Source organism: Raphanus sativus, chromosome 4 (genome assembly GCF_000801105.2).
Source record: "Raphanus sativus cultivar WK10039 chromosome 4, ASM80110v3, whole genome shotgun sequence".
Lineage (NCBI taxonomy): Eukaryota > Viridiplantae > Streptophyta > Magnoliopsida > Brassicales > Brassicaceae > Raphanus > Raphanus sativus.
In genome coordinates this window covers 48,743,334-48,767,781 of record NC_079514.1, presented here as the reverse complement: position 1 = coordinate 48,767,781, position 24,448 = coordinate 48,743,334, and the positions used below count along the sequence as shown (strand labels likewise).

The 24,448-nt window shown below is 36.4% G+C and overlaps 9 protein-coding genes across 11 annotated transcripts in view; 5 read left to right on the top strand and 4 right to left on the bottom strand.

The window, feature by feature from the left end:
* The window catches only part of LOC108855378 (auxilin-related protein 2), a 30,267-nt gene extending 28,613 nt beyond the window's left edge, over nt 1–1,654 (top strand). The window contains exons 3-9 of the mRNA XM_057008387.1: nt 2–67; nt 154–298; nt 381–481; nt 563–628; nt 831–920; nt 1,002–1,178; nt 1,335–1,654. Coding sequence (XP_056864367.1) covers nt 2–67; nt 154–298; nt 381–481; nt 563–628; nt 831–920; nt 1,002–1,178; nt 1,335–1,373 — 684 coding nt within the window. The 3' untranslated portion in view covers nt 1,374–1,654. The remainder of the gene's footprint in view (nt 1; nt 68–153; nt 299–380; nt 482–562; nt 629–830; nt 921–1,001; nt 1,179–1,334) is intronic.
* A 1,770-nt stretch (nt 1,655–3,424) lies between these two features.
* On the bottom strand, nt 3,425–7,205 carry LOC108855136 (auxilin-related protein 2). Of its 2 annotated transcripts, none has more exons than XM_018628867.1 (8): nt 6,663–7,205; nt 5,017–6,349; nt 4,778–4,922; nt 4,595–4,692; nt 4,451–4,516; nt 4,201–4,290; nt 3,935–4,111; nt 3,425–3,752 (listed from the first exon to the last, which is right to left on the bottom strand). In XM_018628867.1, exons 1-8 carry the CDS (start codon nt 7,067–7,069, stop codon nt 3,714–3,716), a joined length of 2,355 nt encoding a protein of 784 aa, XP_018484369.1. In that variant the 5' UTR covers nt 7,070–7,205; the 3' UTR covers nt 3,425–3,713. The 2 variants fall into 2 exon arrangements, with proteins under 2 accessions (XP_018484369.1, XP_018484368.1); XM_018628866.2 differs by having other exon boundaries at nt 4,595–4,698; nt 6,663–7,203.
* A 1,228-nt stretch (nt 7,206–8,433) lies between these two features.
* On the bottom strand, nt 8,434–12,403 carry LOC108851247 (IQ domain-containing protein IQM6). The gene is given in 8 exon segments (XM_057008386.1): nt 8,434–9,106; nt 9,181–9,282; nt 9,369–9,608; nt 9,689–9,776; nt 9,851–10,010; nt 10,013–10,079; nt 11,846–11,960; nt 12,033–12,403. Coding segments are annotated over 8 exon segments (1,764 nt in total). The 3' UTR covers nt 8,434–8,485.
* A 1,114-nt stretch (nt 12,404–13,517) lies between these two features.
* On the bottom strand, nt 13,518–14,690 carry LOC130511411 (uncharacterized mitochondrial protein AtMg00170/AtMg00620). Its single transcript, XM_057008385.1, is given in 4 exon segments — nt 13,518–13,749; nt 13,751–13,806; nt 13,808–13,945; nt 14,652–14,690. Coding segments are annotated over 4 exon segments (465 nt in total).
* On the top strand, nt 14,619–15,565 carry LOC130511503 (uncharacterized). The gene is made up of 2 exons (XM_057008557.1): nt 14,619–14,859; nt 14,929–15,565. The coding sequence occupies exons 1-2, from the start codon at nt 14,704–14,706 to the stop codon at nt 15,082–15,084; spliced, it is 312 nt and encodes a 103-aa protein (XP_056864537.1). The 5' UTR covers nt 14,619–14,703; the 3' UTR covers nt 15,085–15,565.
* Nucleotides 15,566–15,677: 112 nt separating this feature from the next.
* Nucleotides 15,678–17,132, top strand: LOC108851245 (MATH domain and coiled-coil domain-containing protein At3g58410-like). Of its 2 annotated transcripts, XM_057007761.1 has the most exons (5): nt 15,678–15,734; nt 16,139–16,181; nt 16,286–16,407; nt 16,503–16,575; nt 16,664–17,132. In XM_057007761.1, exons 3-5 carry the CDS (start codon nt 16,307–16,309, stop codon nt 17,066–17,068), a joined length of 579 nt encoding a protein of 192 aa, XP_056863741.1. In that variant the 5' UTR covers nt 15,678–15,734; nt 16,139–16,181; nt 16,286–16,306; the 3' UTR covers nt 17,069–17,132. The 2 variants fall into 2 exon arrangements, with proteins under 2 accessions (XP_056863741.1, XP_018480153.1); XM_018624651.2 differs by lacking the exon at nt 15,678–15,734 and having other exon boundaries at nt 15,784–16,181.
* Nucleotides 17,133–17,671: 539 nt separating this feature from the next.
* Nucleotides 17,672–19,330, top strand: LOC108855243 (MATH domain and coiled-coil domain-containing protein At3g58410-like). The gene is made up of 4 exons (XM_018629013.2): nt 17,672–18,001; nt 18,103–18,260; nt 18,400–18,701; nt 18,811–19,330. Exons 1-4 carry the CDS (start codon nt 17,895–17,897, stop codon nt 19,213–19,215), a joined length of 972 nt encoding a protein of 323 aa, XP_018484515.1. The 5' UTR covers nt 17,672–17,894; the 3' UTR covers nt 19,216–19,330.
* A 964-nt stretch (nt 19,331–20,294) lies between these two features.
* LOC108851244 (MATH domain and coiled-coil domain-containing protein At3g58410-like) lies at nt 20,295–21,056 on the top strand. The gene is made up of 3 exons (XM_018624649.1): nt 20,295–20,407; nt 20,486–20,535; nt 20,644–21,056. Exons 1-3 carry the CDS (start codon nt 20,295–20,297, stop codon nt 21,054–21,056), a joined length of 576 nt encoding a protein of 191 aa, XP_018480151.1.
* A 2,046-nt stretch (nt 21,057–23,102) lies between these two features.
* On the bottom strand, nt 23,103–24,448 carry LOC108855251 (cytosolic sulfotransferase 5-like). Its single transcript, XM_018629022.2, has 2 exons — nt 24,191–24,448; nt 23,103–24,015 (listed from the first exon to the last, which is right to left on the bottom strand). The coding sequence occupies exons 1-2, from the start codon at nt 24,414–24,416 to the stop codon at nt 23,246–23,248; spliced, it is 996 nt and encodes a 331-aa protein (XP_018484524.1). The 5' UTR covers nt 24,417–24,448; the 3' UTR covers nt 23,103–23,245.

Here is a 24,448-nt window from a genome sequence, read left to right as displayed (position 1 = left end):
TGACTCCTTCTTTAACTCGGTTTCCAGACCAAGTAGTGCTCCACGACAGAGAACCAACCCTCCGGTGGTGAGAGATTGGATATCTACTTGTCTTCTGATTTTTTTTATTTTTAAAGTCCTTTACAGGAGATTCATTCGTCTCTTGCTTTTCAGGATCCTTTCCAAGATTCATGGAACAGGGGAGGGTCTTACGAATCTAGCAGAGCATCTTCGCGTGTGCCTTCAGGAGCATCAGAGAACCTGAGGAAGACCTCTTCGGCTACAAACATTGTGGATGATCTCAGTTCAATATTTGGAGGTATTGAACTCATATTCTCCTGTTCCTATGCACTCTTTATTGCATAACTTCTAAATTTGCCACCTTCTTCTTTGTTGTAAAGCTTCAGCAACCCAATCCGGTGGGTTTCAAGATATTGAAGGAGAAACTGAAGAGAGACGGCGTGCCCGGCTGGAACGCCACCAGAGAACACAGGAGCGAGCTGTATGTATCAACAGACTTTGTTAAATATTTATCACAAAATTCGCCACTATGTTTTATGACATGAATTCCTTTCTCAATCAGGCGAAAGCACTTGCTGAGAAAAATGATCGTGATCTTCAAGTACAAAGAGAACAAGCTGAGAAAAATGTAAGTTACTTTCCTTACTGTCTATTTTCTTAACACGTGGTTTCTTCACTTTCGCTCTTCTGGTATGCCCAATACCGTCGGTTTGTTTGAGATAGTGTAAAAAATTGTCCCACCGTTGCTATCTATCTCAACTGTCATAACCATCATCTTGTTTTTTTTTCTAAAGTTAAATCATCATGCTTAATTAAATCTTATATTTCAGAGGATTGGTGAGACCCTGGATGTTGAGATAAAACGTTGGGGTGCGGGGAAGGAAGGAAACTTGCGTGCCCTGCTTTCCACGCTACAATATGTATGTGTCCAACTGTTTGTATTGATTTCATTTTGATGCTTTAAATCTTCTTACAATCTCTCTTGTGATGCAAATGAGCAGGTTCTTTGGCCAGAATGCGGTTGGCAGCCTGTTTCACTGACCGATTTAATTACAGCTGCTTCTGTCAAGAAATTTTACAGGAAAGCCACTCTCTGTATACACCCTGACAAAGTACAGCAAAAAGGCGCTAATCTCCAGCAGAAATACATTGCTGAGAAAGTGTTCGACATGCTCAAGGTAAGTCTTTTTTGATGATGCCCACCAAAGTTTAACTTATTATCCAGTTATAAGGTTGCGTCTCTCATTGATAACTAGAACCGCCACAATTGTACAAAAATCCACATTTATTGTCTTCCTCTCCTTTTTAAACTTTTCCCCATTGACAATAAACAGGAAGCATGGAACAAGTTCAACTCCGAAGAACTCTTTTAAACTGGATTATGTTTTGAGTTAGTGTCATTTTGTGTGTTGCCAAAAAGATGAAGCAAGTTCATTCACTAAACTGCCCAAAACGTGGTGCCCAAGTTGGATTACCCAAATATTGCATCACTGTAGCCATTGCAGCAATTGGGCATTCTTATTTTTTTGTTGTTAATTTTTTTTTCCCTCTCACTTTCACTGTCCAGTCTTTGTAAGAGTACGATGGAAAATTTGTTGATGTTGATTTCCTGTAACTGAACTATTTATACATATATAAATGTTTCTTGAGGTGACACACACGAAACTGAAGTAATGGCTTCAGGTAGCTTCAGTATAGTCTGATTAAGAGCATCATTAACCCTATAGCCCTTTATGGGTTTCTTAAAATTATTTTTTTTGTAACAACAATGCTGTTGGAAATTGTAGTCTCTGCTCATCACCAATTGAGTCAAGAGACCACCTTTTTTCCTCAGTTACAAGAAACCTGCTTGGTACTCAATACACAAGGTAATGGGATGATGCCTTAGCTCTGTTACAAGTTAACATCCGCTAACAAGACACGGAAGGAGGCATCGGGAAACTCCCAAAAATCCATCAACCGTCATCAGGTTTATTGATAGAGCAATGAGGAATAGGATTTTTGATAATCTTCTTAGTAAATTAGTGTTTTATCCCCAAACTTAATAAGAGAAGAACATACAACAACTAGTTTATTAGTGTTTTTATTGAATAAATTAGTCTTCTTAGGAACACGAAGAACAAACACTTTTGGCATAAAAACATGATTATTAGCTCAATATAACCTACTGCAAATAGTGATACCATCACCAAGAGCAACTTGCACACGCTTATCAGCCGAGAGTATCTTGTTCAGATCAAGGATTGCTTTCTTGCCTCCTCTCCTCCACTCAGGTTCAGCAACTGATCCTCCTCCCCATAGAGTGTTGTCATACACTATGATCCCACCAACCTTGATCAGTCTCATAAACAACTGATGGTAGTTCGTTCCAGTAACTCAACCTGTCCTTGTGTGCATTCACAAATGCGAAATCAAATCCACCATGCTTCTTCTAGCATCACAAACAACAACAATGTCAGTACAAAATACTTTCATTTCAGCACTCAAGAACCTATTGGTGAAGAAGAAACTAAAATGATCAGTTCAGCACGAGTCTTTTAGCTCTTTCATTGCTACGTCGTATGTTTAAGCTTTTAGAACACAAGGCCAGACTGAACCAAATGTGGGTAACAATAAAGGCACACACACTTTGAGCAAACGAAAGAAGTTCGAAGCCATACATGGAACAAGAGCTCGGTGAGGAGCCTGATGAGCTTCAGACTCTCTGAAATCAATCTTATATGTTCAACACCAGCCTTCTTGATTAATTGGCAACCCTCTTTCATAAGAGTCTCTGTTCACATCAACCTGCAAATCTTGTGTACTTAAAAATCAGTAGCAGAAAGCAAAACATAAGTGAAAAAGCTTTTTTTTGTCTTGATCATATTAACATTACCTTTGCCGCCATCTTCTGGTAATGCAAGAGCAGTGGGGAGAAGAGAGTATCCAGTGAAAACCACACACGTACACAACACACAGATATATATATATAGAGAGAGAGAGAGAGAGAGAGAGAGAGAGAGAGAGAGAGAGAGAGAGAGAGAGAGAGAGAGAGAGAGAGAGAGAGAAGAGAGAGAGAGAGAGAGAGAGAGAGAGAGAGAGAGAGAGCACTCTGGTACAAAAAAAAAAAAAACAAAAAAGGTACCAGAGTGCTTAATGTCTTAGTTTCTGATCTTCCACGACAATGCAGGTTTGACTCTTTATAGGAAAAATGTTACTGTCGTGTTCTTGTACTAACTATATCTTTGTTTCTAATTTGCCTAATGGCTTTTTACTTCGCTTGCAAGTGTTGACGCATCAGTGTATTCTTAGGACTGAGACATCTTACCAAAACGATGCCTGCACACACTAATGAAACTAACAAACGAAGAGCAAACATGTAGTCTATTGATTTTATCAGACTATCAACTGGAGCTACCTGAAGCCATTGTTTCAGTTTCGTGTCTGTGTCAAACCTCAATAAACATTTATATATGTATAAATATTGTACTCTGATACAAGAAATCAACATCAACAAATTTTCCATCGTAGTCTTACAAAGACCTGGATAGTGAAAGTGAGAGGGAACAAAATTAACAACAAAAAATAAGACTGCCCAATTGCTGCAATGGCTACAATGATGCAATATTTGGGTAATCCAACTTTGGCACCACGTTTTTGGCATTTTAATGAATGAACTTGCTTCATCTTTTTGGCGACACACAAAATGACACTAACTCAAAACATAATCCAGTTCAAAAGAGTTCTTCGGAGTTGAACTTGTTCCATGCTTCCTGTTTATTGTCAATGGGGGAAAAGTAAAAAAGGAGATGAAGACAATAAATGTGGATTTTTGTACAATTGTGGCGGTTCTAGTTATCTATGACTATGAGAGACGCAACCTTATAACTGGATAATTAAGTTAAACTCTGGTGGGGATCAACAGTGGCAGCAGAATGGTTGGTGAAAGACTTACCTTGAGCATGTCGAACACTTTCTCCGCAATGTATTTCTGCTGGAGATTAGCGCCTTTTTGCTGTACTTTGTCAGGGTGTATACAGAGAGTGGCCTTCCTGTAAAACTTCTTGACAGAAGCAGCTGTAATTAGATCGGTCAGTGAAACAGGCTGCCAACCGCATTCTGGCCAAAGAACCTGCTCATTTGCATCACAAGAGAGATTGTAAGAAAATTCAAAGCATCAAATGAAATCAATACAGACAGTTACGAAAATTGGACTCATACATATTGTAGCGTGGAAAGCAAGGCACGTAAGTTTGCTTCCTTCCCCGCACCCCAACGTTTTATCTCAACATCCAAGGTCTCACCAATCCTCTGAAAATAAGATTTAAGCAATGACAGTTGAGATAGATCCAACGGTCGGTGGCACAATTTTTTACACTATCTGAACAAACCAACAGTATTGGGCTCACCAGAAGAGGGAAAGTGAAGAAGAAACCACTGTGTAAAGAAGATAGACAGTAACGAAACTTACATTTTTCTCAGCTTGTTCTCTTTGTACTTGAAGATCACGATCATTTTTCTCAGCAAGCGCTTTCGCCTGATTGAGAAAAGAAGTCATGTAATAAGACATGATGGCGAATTTTGTGTCATTTACGATAAATCTTTAACAACTCACAGCTCGCTCCTGTGTTCTCTGGTGGCGTTCCAGCCGGGCACGCCGTCTCTCTTCAGTTTCTCCTTCAATATCTTGAAACCCACCGGATTGGGTTGCTGCTGAAGCTTTACAACGAAGAAGAAGGTGGCAAAATTTAGAAGTTATATGTAAATATGTCCATAAGAACAGAATATGATAGGATACCTCCAAATATTGAACTGAGATCATCCACAATGTTTGTAGCCGAAGAGGTCTTCCTCAGGTTCTCTGATGCTCCAGAAGGCGCTCGCGAAGAGGCCCTGCTAGATTCGTAAGACCCTCCCCTGTTCCATGAATCTTGGAAAGGATCCTGAAACACAACAGCAAGCAAGAGACGAATTAATCTCCTGTAAAAGGACTTTAAAAAACAGAATCAGAAGACAAGTGGATATCCAATCTCTCACCACCGGAGGGTTGGTTCTCTGTCGTGGAGCACTACTTGGTCTGGAAACCGAGTTAAAGAAAGAGTCAAGATCATTGTTATTGTCTTCTTGCTGCTTAGCTTTAGCTTGCGCAGCTGCTCTAGCTCGTGCCTCAGCAGCTGCCTTTTCAACAGCAGCTCGTTCAGACCTAACCTTTGCTTCAGCATTTGCCGCTTGCTTCTCCCGCGCTTCAGCTGCAGCCCTCTCAGCCCTTTCCCTTGCCCCAGTAGCTGCCCTTTCACGTGCTTCAGCATGCGCTCTCTGAACTGCAGCTCTTTCTGCACGTTCTCGGGCATCAGAAGAAGCCTTTTCGACAGCAGCTCTTTGAGCTTTGGCACGTGCCTCAGTGGCAGCTCTTTCGCGTGCTTCCCTAGTGGCCCTCTCAACCGCCTGTCTAGCCAGCAGTCGTTCCCTTTCTCTCTCAATTCTTTTCTGCTCTCTCTCCCTTTCTCTTTCTCTCTCCCTTTCCATCTCTGCCTCCCTTTCACGATCCAATCGAGCTTGATTTTCTCTTTCCCGAGAATCAGAGTTGTCCACTGGATCAACGCCTTCTCTGTTTCTACTTGCCTTGAGATTGTCTTTCTCTCTCCTTTCCTTAGCATGCCTAAACTTGGCTTCAGCTTTGTCCATAGCATCCTTCATGGCAGCAGCAGATGCAGATGCAGAAGCAGAAGAGAAAACATCTGAATCATCACCACCACCACTACCATAGAGAGGCTGCTCATTGGGAGCAGTCTGAAATCTGCCAGAAGCAAAATCGTCGAGTTCATCCATTGGAGTTGCTGCAGAAGCTCTAGCTGGGCTACGAACGTGCTCGTTTACCTTATTTTTCATAGGACGTGTAGGTCTGGGTGGGGGAGGTCTGGAAGGTGGAGGAGCAGTGGTAGGTTGGGTAAAGAGGGGGATCTCAGAAACAGTAAGCCAGACATCATCAGATGAGTCAAAACTTGCATTATGCGGCTCCAAAACTTCATCAAAAGAAACATTCTTAGCATGGTAACTCCCAGAACTTTTTACTGGTGACTGAAAGCCACTGACGTGTTGTTCTGACCTCAAGTGAGTTTTGTCTCTACCATTCACAAGACTATCCAGAGGGTCAATATCAACAAATACTCCTCCTCCACCGTGGGAATGATCATCAGTTTTTCTGGTGTTGAATTTACCAATTTCATCCAATGGATCAATGAACTCTTGTTTAGGGGTTGCTGATGCAGAGTCCTCCTGTAAGACTACAAAGGGGTCTTCCACAAAATTGGAAGAAGTTGTCCGGTATGGAGGAGGGGTCTGAGATTGACTAGTAGTCTCTGAAGTAGGCCTGTGCAGAAAAAAGAAACTTTTGCATATGAATGAAAGATAGTAACATGTTGCATAAGATGCAAAGTAGCTCTACTGTTACAGTTCATTTAGGGAAAATATTCAAACTTTGGGAGAAGTTCTAAGAGTTTAAGGAGGAAAAGGACACGTGTCTGCATCAAATAGCTCTCTCTCTATAAAAGCATTACTAAATCAATTTTATCAGCTCTATCTTCAAAGAGTTTCAGGAGGAACCACAAAAGAGAAACCTTTGTATGCATCTCAAGTTCATCTATATTAGCTCTAATCTGTGGAATTCGATGAAAATGTATTACCGTTTAGTTTGAGGGGAGGAAGCGCGACCAAAACCAGGAATCAAGTCATCAAAAGCAGAAGCAGAGGAGCCGGTGGAGTTTCCTCTTCCAATCAGATCATCCAAGGGAGAACTTTGATGTCTTGAAGGTGACAGGATCGAAGAGATATTCTCATCAAACCTAGCTGATTGAGAAGTTGTGAGCTCAGGGATCGCTTCAAACACATCCTCATCGTCGTATACAGGCTTGTCATAAACTGGCATAGATGATGGCTTAGACTTGAAGAGGAGATCATCACCACCACCATCGCGACTCAGATCGTCAAATACCCACGAAGACGAATCGGAAGACTTGGCCTTTGTTTGAGGTGCCATCGGAGCTGACTTTCCCTGAGGCCTTTTGGTCAACAGGTCTGAAAAATCGTCCATTGATTCTCGATTTCGATTTCGATTTCAAACACCGAATTGAATCGAATCGGAGTTCTTTTGATTTCCCACCCAGAAATCAAATATGATTGTCAGATCTGAGTAGTAGCATCCATCATCATTGAGGAAAAGTATTCGTCTTCGTTTTTTCTTTTCTTTTTTTTTTCTCTCTTACCTTGATAATGGGCTTTATCAATATGGGCTTATAGTCCATGAGTAGGTCTAAGATCATATGTTGTTTTTTTGCTTATAAAAATTTATCATTTTTTCAGTTAACTCCAGTGTCCGACGACCATATTGGATTTTGCCAATAAGTACCACTACCCAATCCTGTTGGTCAAAAAAATTATATCCTTTTTACTTATCAAAAACAATCACAAAAATCAAAAGGATAAAAATCCCTAAACGTTTTCATGCTTTGTCTTCACTTCCTTCCTTCTTTTTCTTCAATCTTCTCCCAATATATCACTAACAAGATGAGTGGACTTATCACTCTGCTCCAAAACGTATTTGTTCCGAATCACCCCATAATTTGTTAGCAAGAAGTTCTATATTTTCATATATTTTACATATTTAATCCTTATAATTAAGGATAGACATTTGGATACCCGTTCGAATTCGAAATGAATATTTTAGACTTTGAGTATTTTAGTAAAACCCATTCAGATATTTTTATACTTTGAGTTGGATTCATACATGATTTGAATAATTCGAATCAGATTTAGTTATTTGAAGTTACTTAAAAAAAAATATTGAGACAAACATAGCTCATGGATCAAAACAATAAAATCGAATCAAATAATAGTGTCAATGTTGTAAGATAGAACAATATAGTACTACAGTGAAACCTCTATAAATTAATAATGTTGGGACTACACTAAAACTATATTTTTTTATTAATTTATAGAGATTATTAATTTATCGAGATACTAATTGAACCAAAAACTCATTTTAGTACTATGAATTATATTAATTTATAGAGATATTAATCTATCGATTATTAATTTAAAGAGGTTATAATGTATTAACAAAACAATAAAAAATGTGTTGTTAACCAAAGAGCATAGCATTCAAGTACTCTATTTGGCTAAAACAATAAAAAAAGTGTATCCTCCTCTACTGTCCAAAGTTAAAAGTTGTGGGAAAATCTAAACCAAAACCATTAAGGACTTGATTTGTATGACATGAAAAAAACATTAATACATAATTCAGTGAATTACAAAATAATCTCACGACAAGACTATGAAAAAAATAATGAATAATTAATAGTTAATCATTGAAAGGTGACTTGTGAAACAAGGCACACACCTATAAGAAGATCATTCTTCACTTAATCCCTTAGTTCTGCACCTTACATAACCAAGAAAAAACTCAAGCCGGTCACTTCATTACCTGAGCATATATACTTCATATATAGATTTAAAGCTTCTCAAGTTCTTGAGAGAAAGGACTTCTCCCAAGACTTGTTCCTCTTGATCTAACAGGAGCAAAAGGAGATGGGTTTGGAGAGCTTGAAGCTCTTGGAGATAGTTGAGCTTGTTCAAGAACCCTAAACTGAAGCTCTGAAGGGTAATCTCTCATACAACTGATTCTAGGACCTGCACCAGTACTCCATCTTGAGTGTAGCCTCTGAGCTAACTGGTAAGATTTGATTCCTTTGTGTGAATCTATCCTCTTCATTATCTTCTCCTTAGGTATAGGGTTCTCGTATTCTTCAATGTCTTCATCAAACAGATGTGATTTAGGGTATGCAAACTCTTCCTCAGCTATGAATGTCTCCTCTGCTGTCTCATATCCTTCTTCTGATGGTGTTTCAGGCTCTTCTTCTTCATTATCTTGATCATCCTCAACCATGTCCTTGACTTTTGAGTGGAACCTTGTTAATGTCTGTAGCTCTGGATGGTTCTTAGGTTTTGCGTTTGGACTTAGACCAGTCTCAGCGTCCACAAAGTCACATGGTTCTTCTTCGACCTCTTTGATTCTTGAAGGCATTCTCTTGACCTTGAAGTGATGTTCTCCATCATCTTCATCTGGACTCTTCTACAGAAACCGAAAAAAAGTTCTCTGTAATGGCTTGAGTCATACCCTAAACTCAAAACCGGAATGGAATTTACCTTTACATCAGTGAGGTCAACATTGTTCTCCCTAAGAAATGACATGAAGGCCATAAAATTCTCTTCTGTTGGTAGATAATGTCCACTGTGAGGCCAAACTGCCTGATAACATCATCACCAAGAACTCAAACTTAACACACAGAGAGTTACTTCTTGTCTTGTACATAAGGAAAGTTATGTATTTTTACCTTAAGAATACCATCATCAACCACAATTCTTCCAGCAGATAAGGTAGCCCCTCCAGCAAGAAAACTAGAATGCTGAAAGTTTCCCTTTTTCTTCATACCAACATACATTACCCTAGACACGCTTAGGACAAAGATCCACTTTGTATCTGGAGGACCTTCTTTTGTGTCCAGAACCATCCCACTTTGCTTGTACATTAGTTTGCTATCCTCAATCACCACTTCATATGCCTCTCTTTCAGTCTGTTCATAAAAAAAATAACAAAGCATTGGTCAGGAGAATACATATGGGTTTCATCAGGAATGGTCTAGTAAGAACTCACCGGACCAAGATACTTGATGCTTTGTTGGTATAGTTTTGATCTTGGACATCTTTCATGGTTTAGTTCTTTCCCTTCTCCTATGTCAAGCCTGAAACATACAAAGTTGGTTGTTAATTAGATAGTAAAATGTATATACTCATGATACTGTCACATCAAACCTACCAATAGAAAAAGGGTTGGTAACTGTCACAGTGGAGCCAAGCATGGTAATAGAATTGCAGATTGTGGCCATAGCGATGTCGAGGATCTATCTGTTAAGATAACATGTGACATTACACAAAACCCATATCCACAGAAAAAGACATTGTGAAAATAACATTCTTACTGCCTCAAGCCAGTGTTGCAAAGCCAGCTTCCTTGCTTTCTCATCTTTTGACAAGCCTTTACCCACCTAAGGGAGACATATTGACAAACCATTGATTAAATATTAGTGCAAGGGAAGAAAACAAATGCATGAAGCCAACATGTTTGATGCAAGGCCAGTTTTGAGCACAGCCGAATGAAATATTGGCTTTGACCTCCAGTTTTAAATAGCTATTATACGTAATATTTTTTTTAATCAAAAAATATCTTATTAAGATTAACCTAAAAATGTTTATGACCTTATAAATTTCAGATCTGACTAGGTGTTTTCCTGCACCATGTGCAGAAATAAAAGTTTTAAAATATAATTTATTTTAAAATACAAATTTTATTAATTTTTTATTTTGTTAATTTTTGATTTTATTATTTGCTTACAATATATAATCTTAATTTAATTATATGTAAAACTTTAAGATTAAAAAAAATATTTTTATTCAATGTATATTTAGTAATATATATGTATATCTTTTTCTAAAATATATTCAATCAAATTTTGTAAATGTAAGAGAAAATTTTGTTAAGTGTATAATTATCAAAACATAAAACTAAATAATTTTCTAAAATTTATGGATATTAAAAATAAACTAATAGTATTGGATTAGAAAATAAAAACTGTATTTTGAATAATTGTTTTACTAATAATAATTATAAAATATAATTAACTTTTGAAAAATCCAAAATAATATTATATTTCTATTTATAACATTATATTATTTATTGCTAAATTAATGATGATCTATGAGTTATTACCATATTTTAAAAATTTACTAAAAATACAAATCAACAATAAATGTAAATGTCTATGTCACTATTTAAAGAAATTTTTATTTTTTAAATGCATAGTATTTTGAAGAATTGTTTTTAGTAATAAAAATTATATACTTATAAAAATATAGCTAAATAATATTTCGAAATTTTAATTATTATTATATTCTATTTAATTTATTATTTATTGTTATATTAATTATGATATATAAATTATTGCTATATTTTAAAAACTTACCTTAAATATAAATCAATATTAAATATAAATATGTCATAATTATCTTTAAGTTATTACCATATTTTTAAAAATAACTAAATAATTTTCTAAAATTTATGGATATTAAAATAAACTAATAGTATTGGATTAGAAAATAAAAACTGTATTTTGAATAATTGTTTTACTAATAATAATTATAAAATATAATTAACTTTTGAAAAATCCAAAATAATATTATATTTCTATTTATAACATTATATTATTTATTGCTAAATTAATGATGATCTATGAGTTATTACCATATTTTAAAAATTTACTAAAAATACAAATCAACAATAAATGTAAATGTCTATGTCACTATTTAAAGAAATTTTTTATTTTTTAAATGCATAGTATTTTGAAGAATTGTTTTTAGTAATAAAATTATATACTTATAAAAATATAGCTAAATAATATTTCGAAATTTTAATTATTATTATATTTCTATTTAATTTATTATTTATTGTTATATTAATTATGATATATAAATTATTGCTATATTTTAAAAACTTACCTTAAATATAAATCAATATTAAATATAAATATGTCATAATTATCTTTAAGTTATTACCATATTTTTAAAAAATTATCTTAAATATAAATCAACACTAAATGTAAATATCCATGTCATAATTTATTTCAAGCTATGTCATCAATGTTGGTGTGCCATGTCATATTTTTTCTTTCAAAATTAATATGGTGATGACACATGTCAAAATCACTTCTCAAATATAGACTAGGGGATTCTGGTATGATAGGCTTAGTGTTGTTACCTTAGCAGCTCTTGTTCTTGCTCTAGACCAGCGTGAAATAGCAGTCTCTTGCTTCTCAATTTCAAAAAACGATATAGAACTTCTTTTAAGCTCAGCAAAGTCAAGTACCTTCCACCTGCAAACTCCATTATAGTTACTAAACATACAACTATATTTTCTCTATCTAAACAATGCCAAACATACGAACCATCTCTGCTCAACCACCACAGCACAATCAGCTAGCCTTCTCCTCGTTCGAAAGCTTCTATACACCTTTTGCAGCTTTAACGCAGCTTGGTATCTACTGTCGCTTATTAACGCTAGAAACTCCTTTACATGATCGTTTTCGGATAACGGTTTCCATCTTCGTATATTATATCTGTCATCTTCTTTCATGAACGTTAAAGGCTTTAAAGAAAGATTGTCCTCCACGTCTTCTGAAGAATGGCTAGGTCTTTGGGTCCCTTTCATGCTAAAAGATCTGTTGTAGAGCGTCTTTGTAGTTTCAGGTGGTTCGTTGATGGTTGAATCCGAGTCATTGTCATTATTAAAGCTGACTGATCTAAGAATCGTCTTCATTTCTGCAGAACCAAGACACAAAATGTTTTACCTTTATGTAATCATCAAAAAACATAACTCATGCACGTAACGTTGACACAAAGGAAACAGACCTTGCGATTCAAACATAACCCACAAGACAAAATGAGACAGAAGAACGATGTTCTGTAATGAAAAATTAAAAACAGAGGAATCTTGAAAAAGAGGAGATAGCGTGCGAAAACTCTTGAATATTGGAGGGTTGGTGTCTAGGATTAGATGGGAACGTGAGAGAGAACGACAATGGCGGCAATGTCTGATTATGAGATTCTCAAGAAATGTCGATCTATTGATGTGAATGTGTTCCATTGGCTGAGAGAAATAGAATCCTCTGTTTTCTCTTCTTCCTCCTAAACATAGAGAGCTTTCAGCCTTTCACGATCACACTCTATTTTTTTTTGTCAGGTCCTCTGTTTTTCCCTTAATTTGTCCGGCCAACTAAAACACCGGTTGGAACCAATATTTTGAAACCCGATTCAGACGGTGAACCGGATGACTGTCCGGGTCATTAGATCAACAGGTTAGCCGCAAGTAAACTGAAATTAATAAATGAATTAATTTTAATATATAATAAATAAGCTATAAAAATAAAAATTTAGAAACTAAAATTAAGTATTTTCTAATTTTTATAAAAAAATAATAGTTTTTATATGTATATATTTTATGTTTAAAAACATTTATAAAATACTTAACTTTAGTTTTTATATTTTTATTTTTATTTGACATACAAAATAACAAAATTAGTTTATATTATTTTTTTAAAAAAATGTAATAAGTTCAGATTTATGACACCTGACAAAAAATATCAAGATTTAAAAATTTCATAAATATTTTTATGCCAATGCTAATGCCAATGCCAACATCAGGGCTCAGCAAGCGGCATAATGATGTTCTGATTCCAGTAACAGTAGTATATGATTCAAAACGCCTTGTTCCATCCGGCGCGAATCCCTTCCATTACTAGTATAGTGGAGGTGTTATTTGTATTGCAATAATGAATCAATGTACGAACACAAATAATGAACAGATCAGCTCATTTATTATTTGTGTTCGTACATTGATTCATTATTGTAATACAAATAACACCTCCACTATATTAGTGATGGAGGGGATTCGCGCCGGATGGAACAAGGTGTTTTGAATCATATACTACTGTTGCTGGAATCGGAACATCATTATGCCGTTTGCTGGATCCTGATGTTGGCATTGGCATTTTTCGGGGGAAGAAAGTGGTCCCCTTTTGCGGCAGAGTGTGCAGCATTCCTGCACGAGGGAAAGCGATGGTGCCATTCAGAAAGAACACAAGAAGAAAAAAAAGAAAAAAGTTTTTCGCGGATTCTTGCCATCACTGAAAAAGAAATGGAGCTGTAGACATTAAGGTAAGGGAACCGAGATTATATACTGCTGCAGAATCAGAATCGAAGGGGTTGATTGAAAGGTAAGGATAGCGTGATTGGCCGATTGGTTGAAAGGTAAGGATACCATGATTGACTGGTTTCGGATCTTTTGGATGGGTAGAGAACACTAAACTTGATTTGGGTGGGCCGAGGTTATATGGGCTTAGGCCTTTTGATGGCTTTTCTTTTCTGGGCAATTTAGCAGTCAAACAAGATCGGACGGAATTTAGCCTGATAAACAGGCAATGAGAGTTCGAACCTTCCTTGATCTATTTCTAGGTATTAGAGATTCTTCTTGTATTGAACAAACGGGAAAGCGAACTCGTCCAACTCTCTGGTAAGATCTGGTTTCAAGTTAAAACTGTAAAAATTTATAGCTTTTAAGTTTGACCCCCAAAAATAAAATATTATAAATAAACCCACTATTTTGTTCTATTTTTTGTAAAGATACAATAACTTCTTTTTATACAAAAACAATTAAATTGATCAGATAAATATACTTGTTTTCACATAAAAGAGATGTACAAATTTGAATGAAACTAGACATATTATGCATTTATGTAAATTTATCAACTTGACACTTAATCAGTGGTAATAAGAAAATACTGGATTGATTACATTAGTTTAATATGAAAACATGATTGCAATTCTGTGTTTTTGTATGATCAAAGTAACTAATCATGATTAATATTTAAATTTAACTGTATTAAAATACACACAAAAGATCTGATGTGTTTTAATTGAAATGTTCAAAACACTGGGGGACCTTTCATGCAATTTCTGTAACAAAGCAGAACAGAACCAGAACCGCAAACCCTAACCTATCAGTTAGCCGTGTCTGTTGAAGTCCTATTCTTTCCGAGGGACTCCATCCTTGAAACTAAAATGGAAAGAGAAGATGATCTCCGGAACCTGAACGGAGACGTTTCATCTCAGCCAGACGGAGACGTAGAAGATGACAATCCGCTAGTGCTGAGCCCTCAAGCATTCACGGCAGAGTCAGCTTGCATCGCTTGCCCTACCCTTGACGTGTATCTCAAGGTACCAAGAGACCAGTTTCGATGAATAAGTATCGGATCCGTTTTGCTAAATCTCGATACTTTTGATTAGATGGCGGAGAAAAGATCCGTGTCTCCAGGTGTAGTTGCTGGAGTACGATATGAGGTTTTAGTCTTTGAAAGATATGGAACTGAAGTGAGCTCACGTTTTGTGATTACAACCAACAACAAGATTTGCCTCTGCAGCTTAAACATTGCTTCCATATAGTCGTTGCAGATCCTCCCTACTTGGTAAGATTTTCTTGAAGTTTCATTGAATTAGCTAGTTTGCAGTTTGATTCAGCAGAGCTTTGTGGCAAATCGCTTTGTTGTAGTAGTAGGAAGATTCTCATAATGGGTTTATAGCAATTTGTAATTTGATTCCTGAAGTTGCGTTGTTTCTATGTCTAGCTAGCGTTTTGTTCGAGTCAACATATATTCCTGAAGTTGATGCCTGAAATTCGCCATATAGCATCTTCTTATAGCCATCCTTGGCCGGATATATAATCCTTTCTATGCAATATGATCATCTCACGAGTCATGAATGAATGCGCCATTAAGAGCATCTCCGAGGGTTCACTCTATTTTTTACTCTAAAATAGAGTCTCTATAATAGAGATGGAGTTTGTTCTAATGGCACTCTATTTTAGAGTAAAAAATAGAGTGATGAACAAAAAAAAATAACTTACTCTATATTTGGAGTAAACCTATTTTTTACTCTATTATAGAGTGAGAAATAGAGTACTATTGGAACATTTTTTACATTAAACTCTATTTTAGAGTGAAAAATAGAGTGGGATTGGAGATGCCCTAATGGATTATCTGGAATCTTCTATGATTCTCGTAGATACAAAGTCTCAGAGGAGGCACGTCTAGGAGGTAAGACTTTTTTATAGCTGTTTAAATAACTGTGTGTACTCTGGAAGATCAAAGTGCAAAAAAAAATATGAGCATGTTGTTACGTGCCTGTGAAAGCCCTTCTGCACCACATATATTTTTAAGTATTGAATGTATCTATAAATCTTTTACGTTATAAAAAAAAGAAATCTCATCATGTTTTTGTTTTCCACATACGATTTTCTTATTTTATCACTGCATGATTTAACTTGATGGTATTGTATTACCTCGCATGCATGCACCTACCAATAGCGACTCTTGCTTAGTTTATGTTCACTAAGCAATAAGTAACTTCTTCTTGGGAACCAGCGATGATGATAATGTTTTGCACTCCTGTTTCTCTCTTTAAAGTTTAAAAGACGAATTTGGATGTTTTCTTGCAACAGCTCTCAGTGTCTCTCTCCTTTCCATCTACACGACTTTGGAAGGGTAATCCTTAGATCATATTATCTTGTCTTGGATTATAGATTTTGTCTGATTAATAGGTATTTGCGTTTGGTTCTAATGGTTTCGTTCTTGTCCTTCTCTTGCAGTTTCAACTGTGAGGAATCTTCATGGCAAATAAAGGTGATAAGAAGTTGACTTGGCTGATAAAGAGTCTCTCCTCTTGCCCATCTCTTATCTTTAGCCCATTTGTGAATGGTGTCTGCAAACGGTAAACATAACTCTTCCTCTATTGTATTTGGTTCATTTTAAGTTCATTTGCTTAATCCTTTTTGCTCGGTTGTCTCATGTTTTCACAACCAAAAGATACTCAGATGCATCAGACAAATCTGAAAAGGAAAGCATGGATGTCAGTGGCTTTCACGTTCTTCCTTCACAGGTTTGTCTTCAATACTCATGATCATTTGTTTTGTATTAGTAACCTTCTGTGGTCTGATGCTTTATATATCTTTGCTCCATTCATATAGGTAGAATCTGTCAGACTTATCTTTAAAAGACATCCGGACATTGCAGTAGAGTTCCGTGCAAAGAACCAACATCTGAGGAAAGCATGCATGGATTTCCTGCTCAGCTTAATCGAGACTTTATGCCAATCACTAGAGGAGCTCTCTAGTGAAGATCTTGTGGAAGCAGATGTTGCACTGACATACTTGAAAGACGCTGGTTTTAAGGTGGAATGGTTGGAGAAGAAGTTGGACCATGTGAAAGCAAAGAAGGAGAAAGAACAGTTTTGTGTGGCTCGGCTACAAGAAATGGAGGATAGTTTACTGAATCTCTGGAAAAAATGTTCAGACCTGGATGCCCAAGTGGAGAAGGAAGAGGAAGAGTTGTCGGCAACGAGAACTCCTCTGTCATTCGATGATGCTGTATGATGACTTTGTGTTCTTAGATATTTTGTGTTCTGCTGTCTTCTTTTCTTACTTTGTTTCAAAACAAGAGGGTTCTATTGTTAGATAATTAATCTTAATGCCACATTGTGAAAAATGTCTTTTGCCGTTATGGTCTATATAATTTGTTGTTACACTGATCTTGGTTTTGGAATGAAAATCTCTATATGTGGATACTGGATAGATTGTCAGTCACATGTGACTCTTCCAGAAACAAACAGAGACTCTATTTTGGTTTCGAAGTTGCGCTATTTTAGGTATCTCTAGGTTTTGGCATAAAGTACCAAGTTTCTTGACGATGACGAAATCTCTTTTGGAATATGACCAGATATTGGCACTCGAAAAGACGCTTCAAAAGAGAGTGGCTCTGCGTAGACTTCTTAATAGTCACCTTTTCAGAATTGGTTAATTCGTAATTATGGCAGGGAATCAATTTACGAAGGAAGCAAGACTTATTGCACTCGTGCACACTGTTCGAGTGTCATGCGGCTCATGCCTTTTCTTTTTTTCATTTATTTATCTTTTGCAGGTAAAATCCCCTTAAAAGGCAGAACTCTCTCTCTCTCTCTCTCTCTCTCAGTCACCAACTTTTGCTCTTCTGACTGGAGACGACATTTAACTTGTATTCTTTTCTGATTCTCTTGGTCACTTCTATTTCTGTCTGTGGAAACTAGTCAACTTTTGTTGTTGAATGTGTATTTTAAATCTAATAATTACATAGTAGAATCTTAGTTTTTTTGTGTGTGTTATATAAGTTATAATCAGACGAAGGGGTTTTGTACTTTGATTAGGAAGAGTATTTATCACATCAATGGCCATGCAAGTTGGTAAGAAGTTTTCTTGGGTGATAAAGGACTTCTCCTCTTTGCAATGTGCGTTCTGCTACTCTGATTCAATCCTGATCGGTGACTGCAAATGGTAAACAGAGTAGTTTCTTTCATTTTTCAAATATTTTCGTCGATCTCGATACAAGATCTATCCACGTTTTGGTGACTTGTTTCTTTCTTGTTTTTGTTCAGGCGTCTTCGTGCTTATCCCAAGGGATACAAGGTTGATTACTTTTCTCTCTATCTAGAAGTTGCTGATTCAGAATCATTGCCTTATGGATGGAAAAAATGTGTAAAGTTCCGACTATCGATAGTGAAACAAGTCTCGCCAGTGTATTCGGTACTGGAAGGTGATTCTCACTTCAGTAATCAATCTGCTCACAATTTGATTAATTATGTTTAGTGGTCCTTGTCAGCTTAAGATTAGAAAAAGAACATTAAGTATTTTTGTTCTTGTTATGCTGCAATTAATTAAATAAATTGTTACAGAAACACATGTCTGGTTTGATGAGAAGGCTACGGGCTGGGGGCGTTCATCCATGATTCCACTTACCAAACTTCATGATGAGAAAGAAGGGCTTCTGGTAAATGGAGATCTCGTGATAGTTGCTGAGGTTGATGTTCTTGAAGTTATTGGCACTTTAGATGGATCAGAGGAATCCAAAGAGTCATGCCGTCCTGTGAAAAAGTCCAAGCACGGTGGTGGTGAAGAGTCTATTGATCTGCTCAAAGAAGCTCATTTGGGAAAGGAAACCATGGACGTCAATGGCTTTAAAGTTCTTGTGTCACAGGTATGAAAATTAATAGTTATGAATTATGATCCAACCTTGTTACTTTAGTAGAGGCAATGATCATTTATGTTTCTCAAGGACCCTTTGTTATATGTTTTGTCGCATGCAGGTAGAATCTGTGAGACGTATATTTGAAATGCACCCTGACATTGCAGTTGAGTTCCGTGCAAAGAACCAACATCTGAGGAACGCATGCATGAGTTTCCTTCTCAGCTTAATGGAGACGTTGTGCGTGTCACTTCAGGAGCTCTCTAATGAAGATTTGGTGGAAGCGGACGTTGCACTGACATATGTGAGAGATGCTGGTTTTAAGGTGGATTGGTTGGAGAAGAAGCTGGAGATTGTTAAAGAAAAGAAGGAGAAAGAGAAGTGTAGTTTGGTCCGGCTTGAAGAAATGAAGGATAGTTTACTGAAATTGAAGCAACAATGTTCAGACCTGGATGCTCTAGTGGAGAAAGAAGAGGCAGAGTTGTCGGCCATCAGAGCTCCTTTGTCATTCGATGATGTTCTTTGATCCCTTGAGTTCTTAGGCATGTGTTTGTGTTCTCTTGTTATTGTTTCTCCTTTGGTTTAAGAAGTCCTCTTGTAAGGTGACTGAACTTATGTCTCAACTTGTTACGTTTTGTTAAATTAAGTACTCCACTATTTACAGCTATGGTCTTATCAAAGTTTTGGCTATTACTTAGATGTAGACAAGTTAATCTATGTCTAGAACTTATATATGATTCTTGTAAAGTTCTTAATTAGGCACTTACGCAGAAAGTTGTCACGTTTTGTCATGTATTGAAAAGAGTTCACGCTTGGATAGTGACATGGTTATGGATCTTGATGGTAATGTAGCGCTCTCTTACGTAAGAAAACAGATTGGGGTTCTTGAATAGTCATGGTCAAGCCAGTTGGATCTTGCTAGAGTTTTTATTATCCGTCCATTTTACCCATTAATTAATTTGTAGTGATGGCAGAACCGCTGAAGGATAAGTAACAATGAGCTAAGGTTTGCTCGTATAGGAAACTTTTATACGGGTCGTTCTTCCTCCGCCATAACCAAGAAGGACTAGCATGCATGATGCACCGAGTTTCAAAAAAAAAAAAGAAGTAGCATGCACCAATAGTTACTCTCGGTCAATTCATGTTCCCTAAGCAAAATAAATTAAAGTGATACTGGGAACAAGGCAACAAGCAGTGAAGAGCAAAAGCGATTTGGTTTCCTTCTGGACCTATAAAAACGTTTTGCACTCCTTGTTTTCTCTTCATAGTTGAAAACAAGAGCGTAATTGTTTTTGTTTTAAAGTTGTGCTGCAGTGATTGTAATCTCCATATATATTACTCTGAATGGTAATCCTTTTAATCACTGATCCTCTATGTATTTGTTAATCTCTTGGACCCTCTTCTTTTTCTTGAGTTCGTAAACTAATTTTGATCTGGTTAGAGTGTTGTATACGTAGTTGATAGGACTCTGAATCTACATTTAAATCTTAGTTAAACTACAATATTCTAGAGCTTTTGTTTGATTGGCTGTGTCTAGTTCTGTTCTAAGTGTGAATTCTTCTCATGCTCTTGTTTTTCTTTATTTTGAGGGATGTCACCAGACCAATGGCCAAGAAAGGTGGGACAAGGTTTACTTGGGTGATTAAGAATTTTGGCTCTTTGGTATATGAATCTTGTTATTCTGATATTTTTGAGATTGGTACTACTGGCCACACCTGGTAAACATAACACTTTTCCTCGTTCTCTTTTGTTTCAATTATATTGAGGTGATTCATTTATATTGTGTTCATGAGCAGCCGCATTGGCACGGCTCCTATTGTAATGGAATCTAAGGTCTTGCCTCTGTGTATTGTTTTCATTTTTTTTTATATATAAATAAATATAATGCTTTTTTTTTTCTTATCACCAAAGATTGCTATATCTTATGCGTTTATATGTCTGTCTCCTTTTGCAGGTATAATCTGTCAGGCGTATATTTTACAGATATCCATACATGGCAATACGGTTACGTTCAAAGACCAGAATCTGAGGAATGGTTGCATGAGTTCCCTTCTCGCCTTAGTTGCGACACTGTGTCAATCACTTCAAGAACTATCCAATAAAGATCTAGTTGAAGCAGACATTGCACTAAAATTTGTGAAAGAAGCAGGATTTAAGGTTGATTGGTTGGAGAAGAATCTGGAGCAAGTTAAAGAAAAGAAGAAGAAAGAGCTGTCCGGTTTGGCTAAACTCCAACAAACAGAGGAAAGTTTACTGAAACTGAAACTGAAACAAAAGTGTGCAGAGCTGGAGGCTCTAGCTGAGGAGCAGAAGGAAGAGTTGTCAGCCACCAGAACTTCTCTGTCCTTCGATGACTTAATCTCTTAGACATTCGGTGTTTATTTTCTTCGTATTTATCTATTGGGAGCAAGAAACTTCCCAAACAAGGCATAACTCTTTTGCAGTCGCAGTCTCTTTTGCTCTCTAGTTTCTCTTCTGTTATGCATATCTGTTTGCTTTATTCTCAACTAAGCCTTTTATCCTCTTGTTTCTCGTCTTCATCCACGTGTATTTGTTTTCATAAAGTTTAAGATGTTTTGAGTGCATATCAACTTCTGCTATCTTGGTTCATACTAGTAGACTTTTTTTTTGAAACACAAAAAAAAAGTCTACTAGTATGAACGAAGAGAGCAGAAGTTGACTATTGACTATTGACTCTCTTTTATGTTGCAAACTGCTTGTTAGTCTACAATACATGTACATGATAAATTGTTTTGTATTAGTACCATTGATTCTGTTTGTAAACTTTAATAGGCAAAGCTGGATTAGGGGTATGTTGTGATCTGATGCTATATACATCTTTGTACCATTCGCAGGTAGAATCGGTAAGAAAAATCTTTTAAAGACATCCAGATATTGCAGTAGAGTTCCGTGCAAAGAACCAATATCTGAGGAAATCATGCTTGGATTTATAGAAGGACTGCAGTGGTTTTATCCGTTGACAATGGAGTTTGCATATGCATCCATGTTGATGTTCTTCAAGATATACAAGTGAAAACTGTCAACACAAATGACCTCTGATCAAGATTGAGGAAAATGATGGCGTTTTGATGAAAGAAACTCCAGCAGTAATGGAAAGCATTGATGTCAATGGGTTTGAAGTTCTTCCTTCACAAGTAAGAAAGTTACTGGTGGTGTATGCGTTCTTGCTACTCTACGAGACTCATTGTCATTGTTTTTTATTATAACCTATAATACTTTTCTTATTCTGATCACTAACGAATACTCTATCCTCTGGTTGCAAACCATGTCGTCATCGCATTATTAAATGTTCGACTCCTTCCCATGCATAAACAAGAGTTGTGATTCCTTACACCTTTGTCTATGAATTTGAGTAGAGATGCCGAGGATTGGTGCACATCTCCAGTTCTCCGTGTAACTAGCTCCCAACAAAATCTTTGTTAATTTCTTCCATATAAGCTGAGGATAAGAGCAGCAGTAATGGAAAGCATTGATGTCAACGATCCTTTACATTTACAAGTTGTAGCTGTTAATTAATTAATATCGAGAATGAATACCACACAGAAGAGTCAAGACCAGGCTCCCTAATGAAATGTTTAACTTGTGATTATAAAACTGTTACTGTACACCTACCCACTACCCAAGTAAAAGGTACTGTTACTGTACACCTACCCACTACCCAAGTAAAAGGTACTAAGATTTAATACTTTATAAACAAAAATTATATAAAAGTACACCTACTCAAGTAAAAGGTACTAAGATTTAATACTTTATAAACAAAAATTATATAAAACTCATATATCATGTGGGAAATCAAATTGTTATTAGCTGTAAGCCTGTAATAGACACGTAAAAGGAACCAATAGATTCACTCATTTAACTAGTATTAATATGTTTTAAAATGACGCATTTGGATCAGCAAGGCTCATTGCACTCACACTATTCGAGTTTAATCAGTCTTTCAAGGCTCATTTAATCAGTCTCAAAATATCATATTAATATATTTTAAAATGCTATTTTCATAATTCCCATTTATTATTAGCAATATATATTGTAAATTTTTAAAATTAATTTAAATTACCATTCTATTTTAACTAATATAATTTGGATGCTTAATTTAAAAAACTTAAACAGTCTTGAAAGTTTAAACCGCTTGGTGTAGAAAGAAAAGATAGTAGATACAAACATGTCTACCTACTAATCAGTTCTGCATCTTTGTTGACTCTTTTTACTCCTTTTCTTGAAAGCATGAGACAATAACTAGACCCAAATCAAATATATTAAGTAGCTGAGATATATTATTTCAAATGGTTCTTTGTGCAACCGAAGTGCCTTTTGAATCGGCCAACAACAGAAATGATACCAAGAGAATGGGAGATCCAGAAACAGAAAAATGTGTGTTTATTGGATGAAGAGTATTTTGTCTTAAAAAGGAGTTGGCATTGAAGTTAATAAATTATTAAGAAACATTACAACAGGATTGGTAAAAACAAAACACAACAACGGGAAGTACTCTTATTATGCTGAATTAAAGAAACAGACAAAGCCATATAAATCTAGAACATCAAACCAGAGCCTTGCAATTTTTCTTGGATAATCATGTCTATCTTGTTGTCCATTTCAGGCGTAAGATAATTCTTCGAGTCACCCACTTCTCCCTTACGGAAATAAAACTTGTGATCCACATTGTTTATTTTCCCGGTTTGGTTAACCTCCAAACTGCTCAGATTACGCAGTGAGCAAAGGTCCAAGATCTCGTCCACAAATCCACTCTCTTCTTCTTGCTTAGTAAGAGGACAACCCAAGAAGTTCGCAAGTTTCTTGATCTGATCACGAGGCTCCGCTTTCATTTCCTCATACCTCATGAAAAGGACATGTTTGGGGTCTTCTAAGCTTCTTCTCCAGTAGCCCAAGATATGTTCCCAAACAGGTCCATAATAGTTAGTTCCATTGCAGAACGATTTGAAAATAGACTCGAGAAAGCTTCTGTTTGGTTCTATTTTATGAATAGCACTGACAAAAAACCAACTCGATATCAATGTGTCTTTCAAGTTCCTACACACGTACACAATCTTGCAAGAAGAGTGCTTGAGATTTTCGTGCATCGCTTGCAGTGGCATGTGAGTCGAGAGCAGCCTCGGAGATGCTGAGAACTTGGCTAGGTTAGGATTTGAGCTCTCTCGGTAAACATCGATCTCCAAGCATGGTACAATGCCATGAGGATTATCGTATAGTAGAGGATGATCAGCATCAGAGGAAGAATGGTTCTTCGATCTCTCAAGGAGGGCAACTGTGAGAGCCTTGAGCCAAGTAGTCAGGGCCGGCCCTGAGCCAAGCCTAATGAAACATTTGTTTCAAGCCCCCGAAATTTTTGAAAAAATTTACATGGATATAAGCCCCCAAATTTGTAAAAAAAAAAAATTTCAGCCCCCAAATTGTTGAATTCCTTCATGACTCGTCTACAGCCCCCAAAATCTCAGGGCCGGCCCTGGAAGTAGTACCTGACTTTGGGAAAGAAGCAAGGATAATATCGGTGTCTTGTGGTTGAAAACCTCTCTGGAAATTAAGAACGCCTTGGAGGGTGTTGTAATAATACCAACATCCTTGATATTGACAGATCTTCTGCCCTTGGGAAACTGTGTATGAAGGAAGCGAAGAGATCAACTTCTTGGTTTCTTCGCTTATCTTATCATCTCTTATGTTGACCGGAAGATCCTTCGAATCCATTTATTTTGTTGGTTCTTGACTTGTTTTTAAGA

What these genes read in the sequence shown, in the direction of transcription:
- LOC108855136 (XM_018628866.2), bottom strand. Translation starts at nt 7,069, where the DNA reads ATGGACGATTTTTCAGACCTGTTGACCAAAAGGCCTCAGGGAAAGTCA. An exon ending in TGCTTTCCACGCTACAATAT is followed by an intron (nt 4,112 to 4,200) that starts GTATGAGTCCAA and finishes GCAAATGAGCAG; the next exon opens with GTTCTTTGGCCAGAATGCGG. An exon ending in AAGTGTTCGACATGCTCAAG is followed by an intron (nt 3,753 to 3,934) that starts GTAAGTCTTTCA and finishes GACAATAAACAG; the next exon opens with GAAGCATGGAACAAGTTCAA.
- LOC130511503 (XM_057008557.1), top strand. Translation starts at nt 14,704, where the DNA reads ATGGAAAGAGAAGATGATCTCCGGAACCTGAACGGAGACGTTTCATCT. An exon ending in CCCTTGACGTGTATCTCAAG is followed by an intron (nt 14,860 to 14,928) that starts GTACCAAGAGAC and finishes ACTTTTGATTAG; the next exon opens with ATGGCGGAGAAAAGATCCGT.
- LOC108851245 (XM_057007761.1), top strand. Translation starts at nt 16,307, where the DNA reads ATGGCAAATAAAGGTGATAAGAAGTTGACTTGGCTGATAAAGAGTCTC. An exon ending in GTGAATGGTGTCTGCAAACG is followed by an intron (nt 16,408 to 16,502) that starts GTAAACATAACT and finishes CACAACCAAAAG; the next exon opens with ATACTCAGATGCATCAGACA. An exon ending in TTCACGTTCTTCCTTCACAG is followed by an intron (nt 16,576 to 16,663) that starts GTTTGTCTTCAA and finishes CCATTCATATAG; the next exon opens with GTAGAATCTGTCAGACTTAT.
- LOC108855243 (XM_018629013.2), top strand. Translation starts at nt 17,895, where the DNA reads ATGGCCATGCAAGTTGGTAAGAAGTTTTCTTGGGTGATAAAGGACTTC. An exon ending in CTGATCGGTGACTGCAAATG is followed by an intron (nt 18,002 to 18,102) that starts GTAAACAGAGTA and finishes GTTTTTGTTCAG; the next exon opens with GCGTCTTCGTGCTTATCCCA. An exon ending in AGTGTATTCGGTACTGGAAG is followed by an intron (nt 18,261 to 18,399) that starts GTGATTCTCACT and finishes AAATTGTTACAG; the next exon opens with AAACACATGTCTGGTTTGAT.
- LOC108851244 (XM_018624649.1), top strand. Translation starts at nt 20,295, where the DNA reads ATGGCCAAGAAAGGTGGGACAAGGTTTACTTGGGTGATTAAGAATTTT. An exon ending in GGTACTACTGGCCACACCTG is followed by an intron (nt 20,408 to 20,485) that starts GTAAACATAACA and finishes GTTCATGAGCAG; the next exon opens with CCGCATTGGCACGGCTCCTA. An exon ending in ATCTAAGGTCTTGCCTCTGT is followed by an intron (nt 20,536 to 20,643) that starts GTATTGTTTTCA and finishes CTCCTTTTGCAG; the next exon opens with GTATAATCTGTCAGGCGTAT.
- LOC108855251 (XM_018629022.2), bottom strand. Translation starts at nt 24,416, where the DNA reads ATGGATTCGAAGGATCTTCCGGTCAACATAAGAGATGATAAGATAAGC. An exon ending in TGCTTCTTTCCCAAAGTCAG is followed by an intron (nt 24,016 to 24,190) that starts GTACTACTTCCA and finishes GGCTTGGCTCAG; the next exon opens with GGCCGGCCCTGACTACTTGG.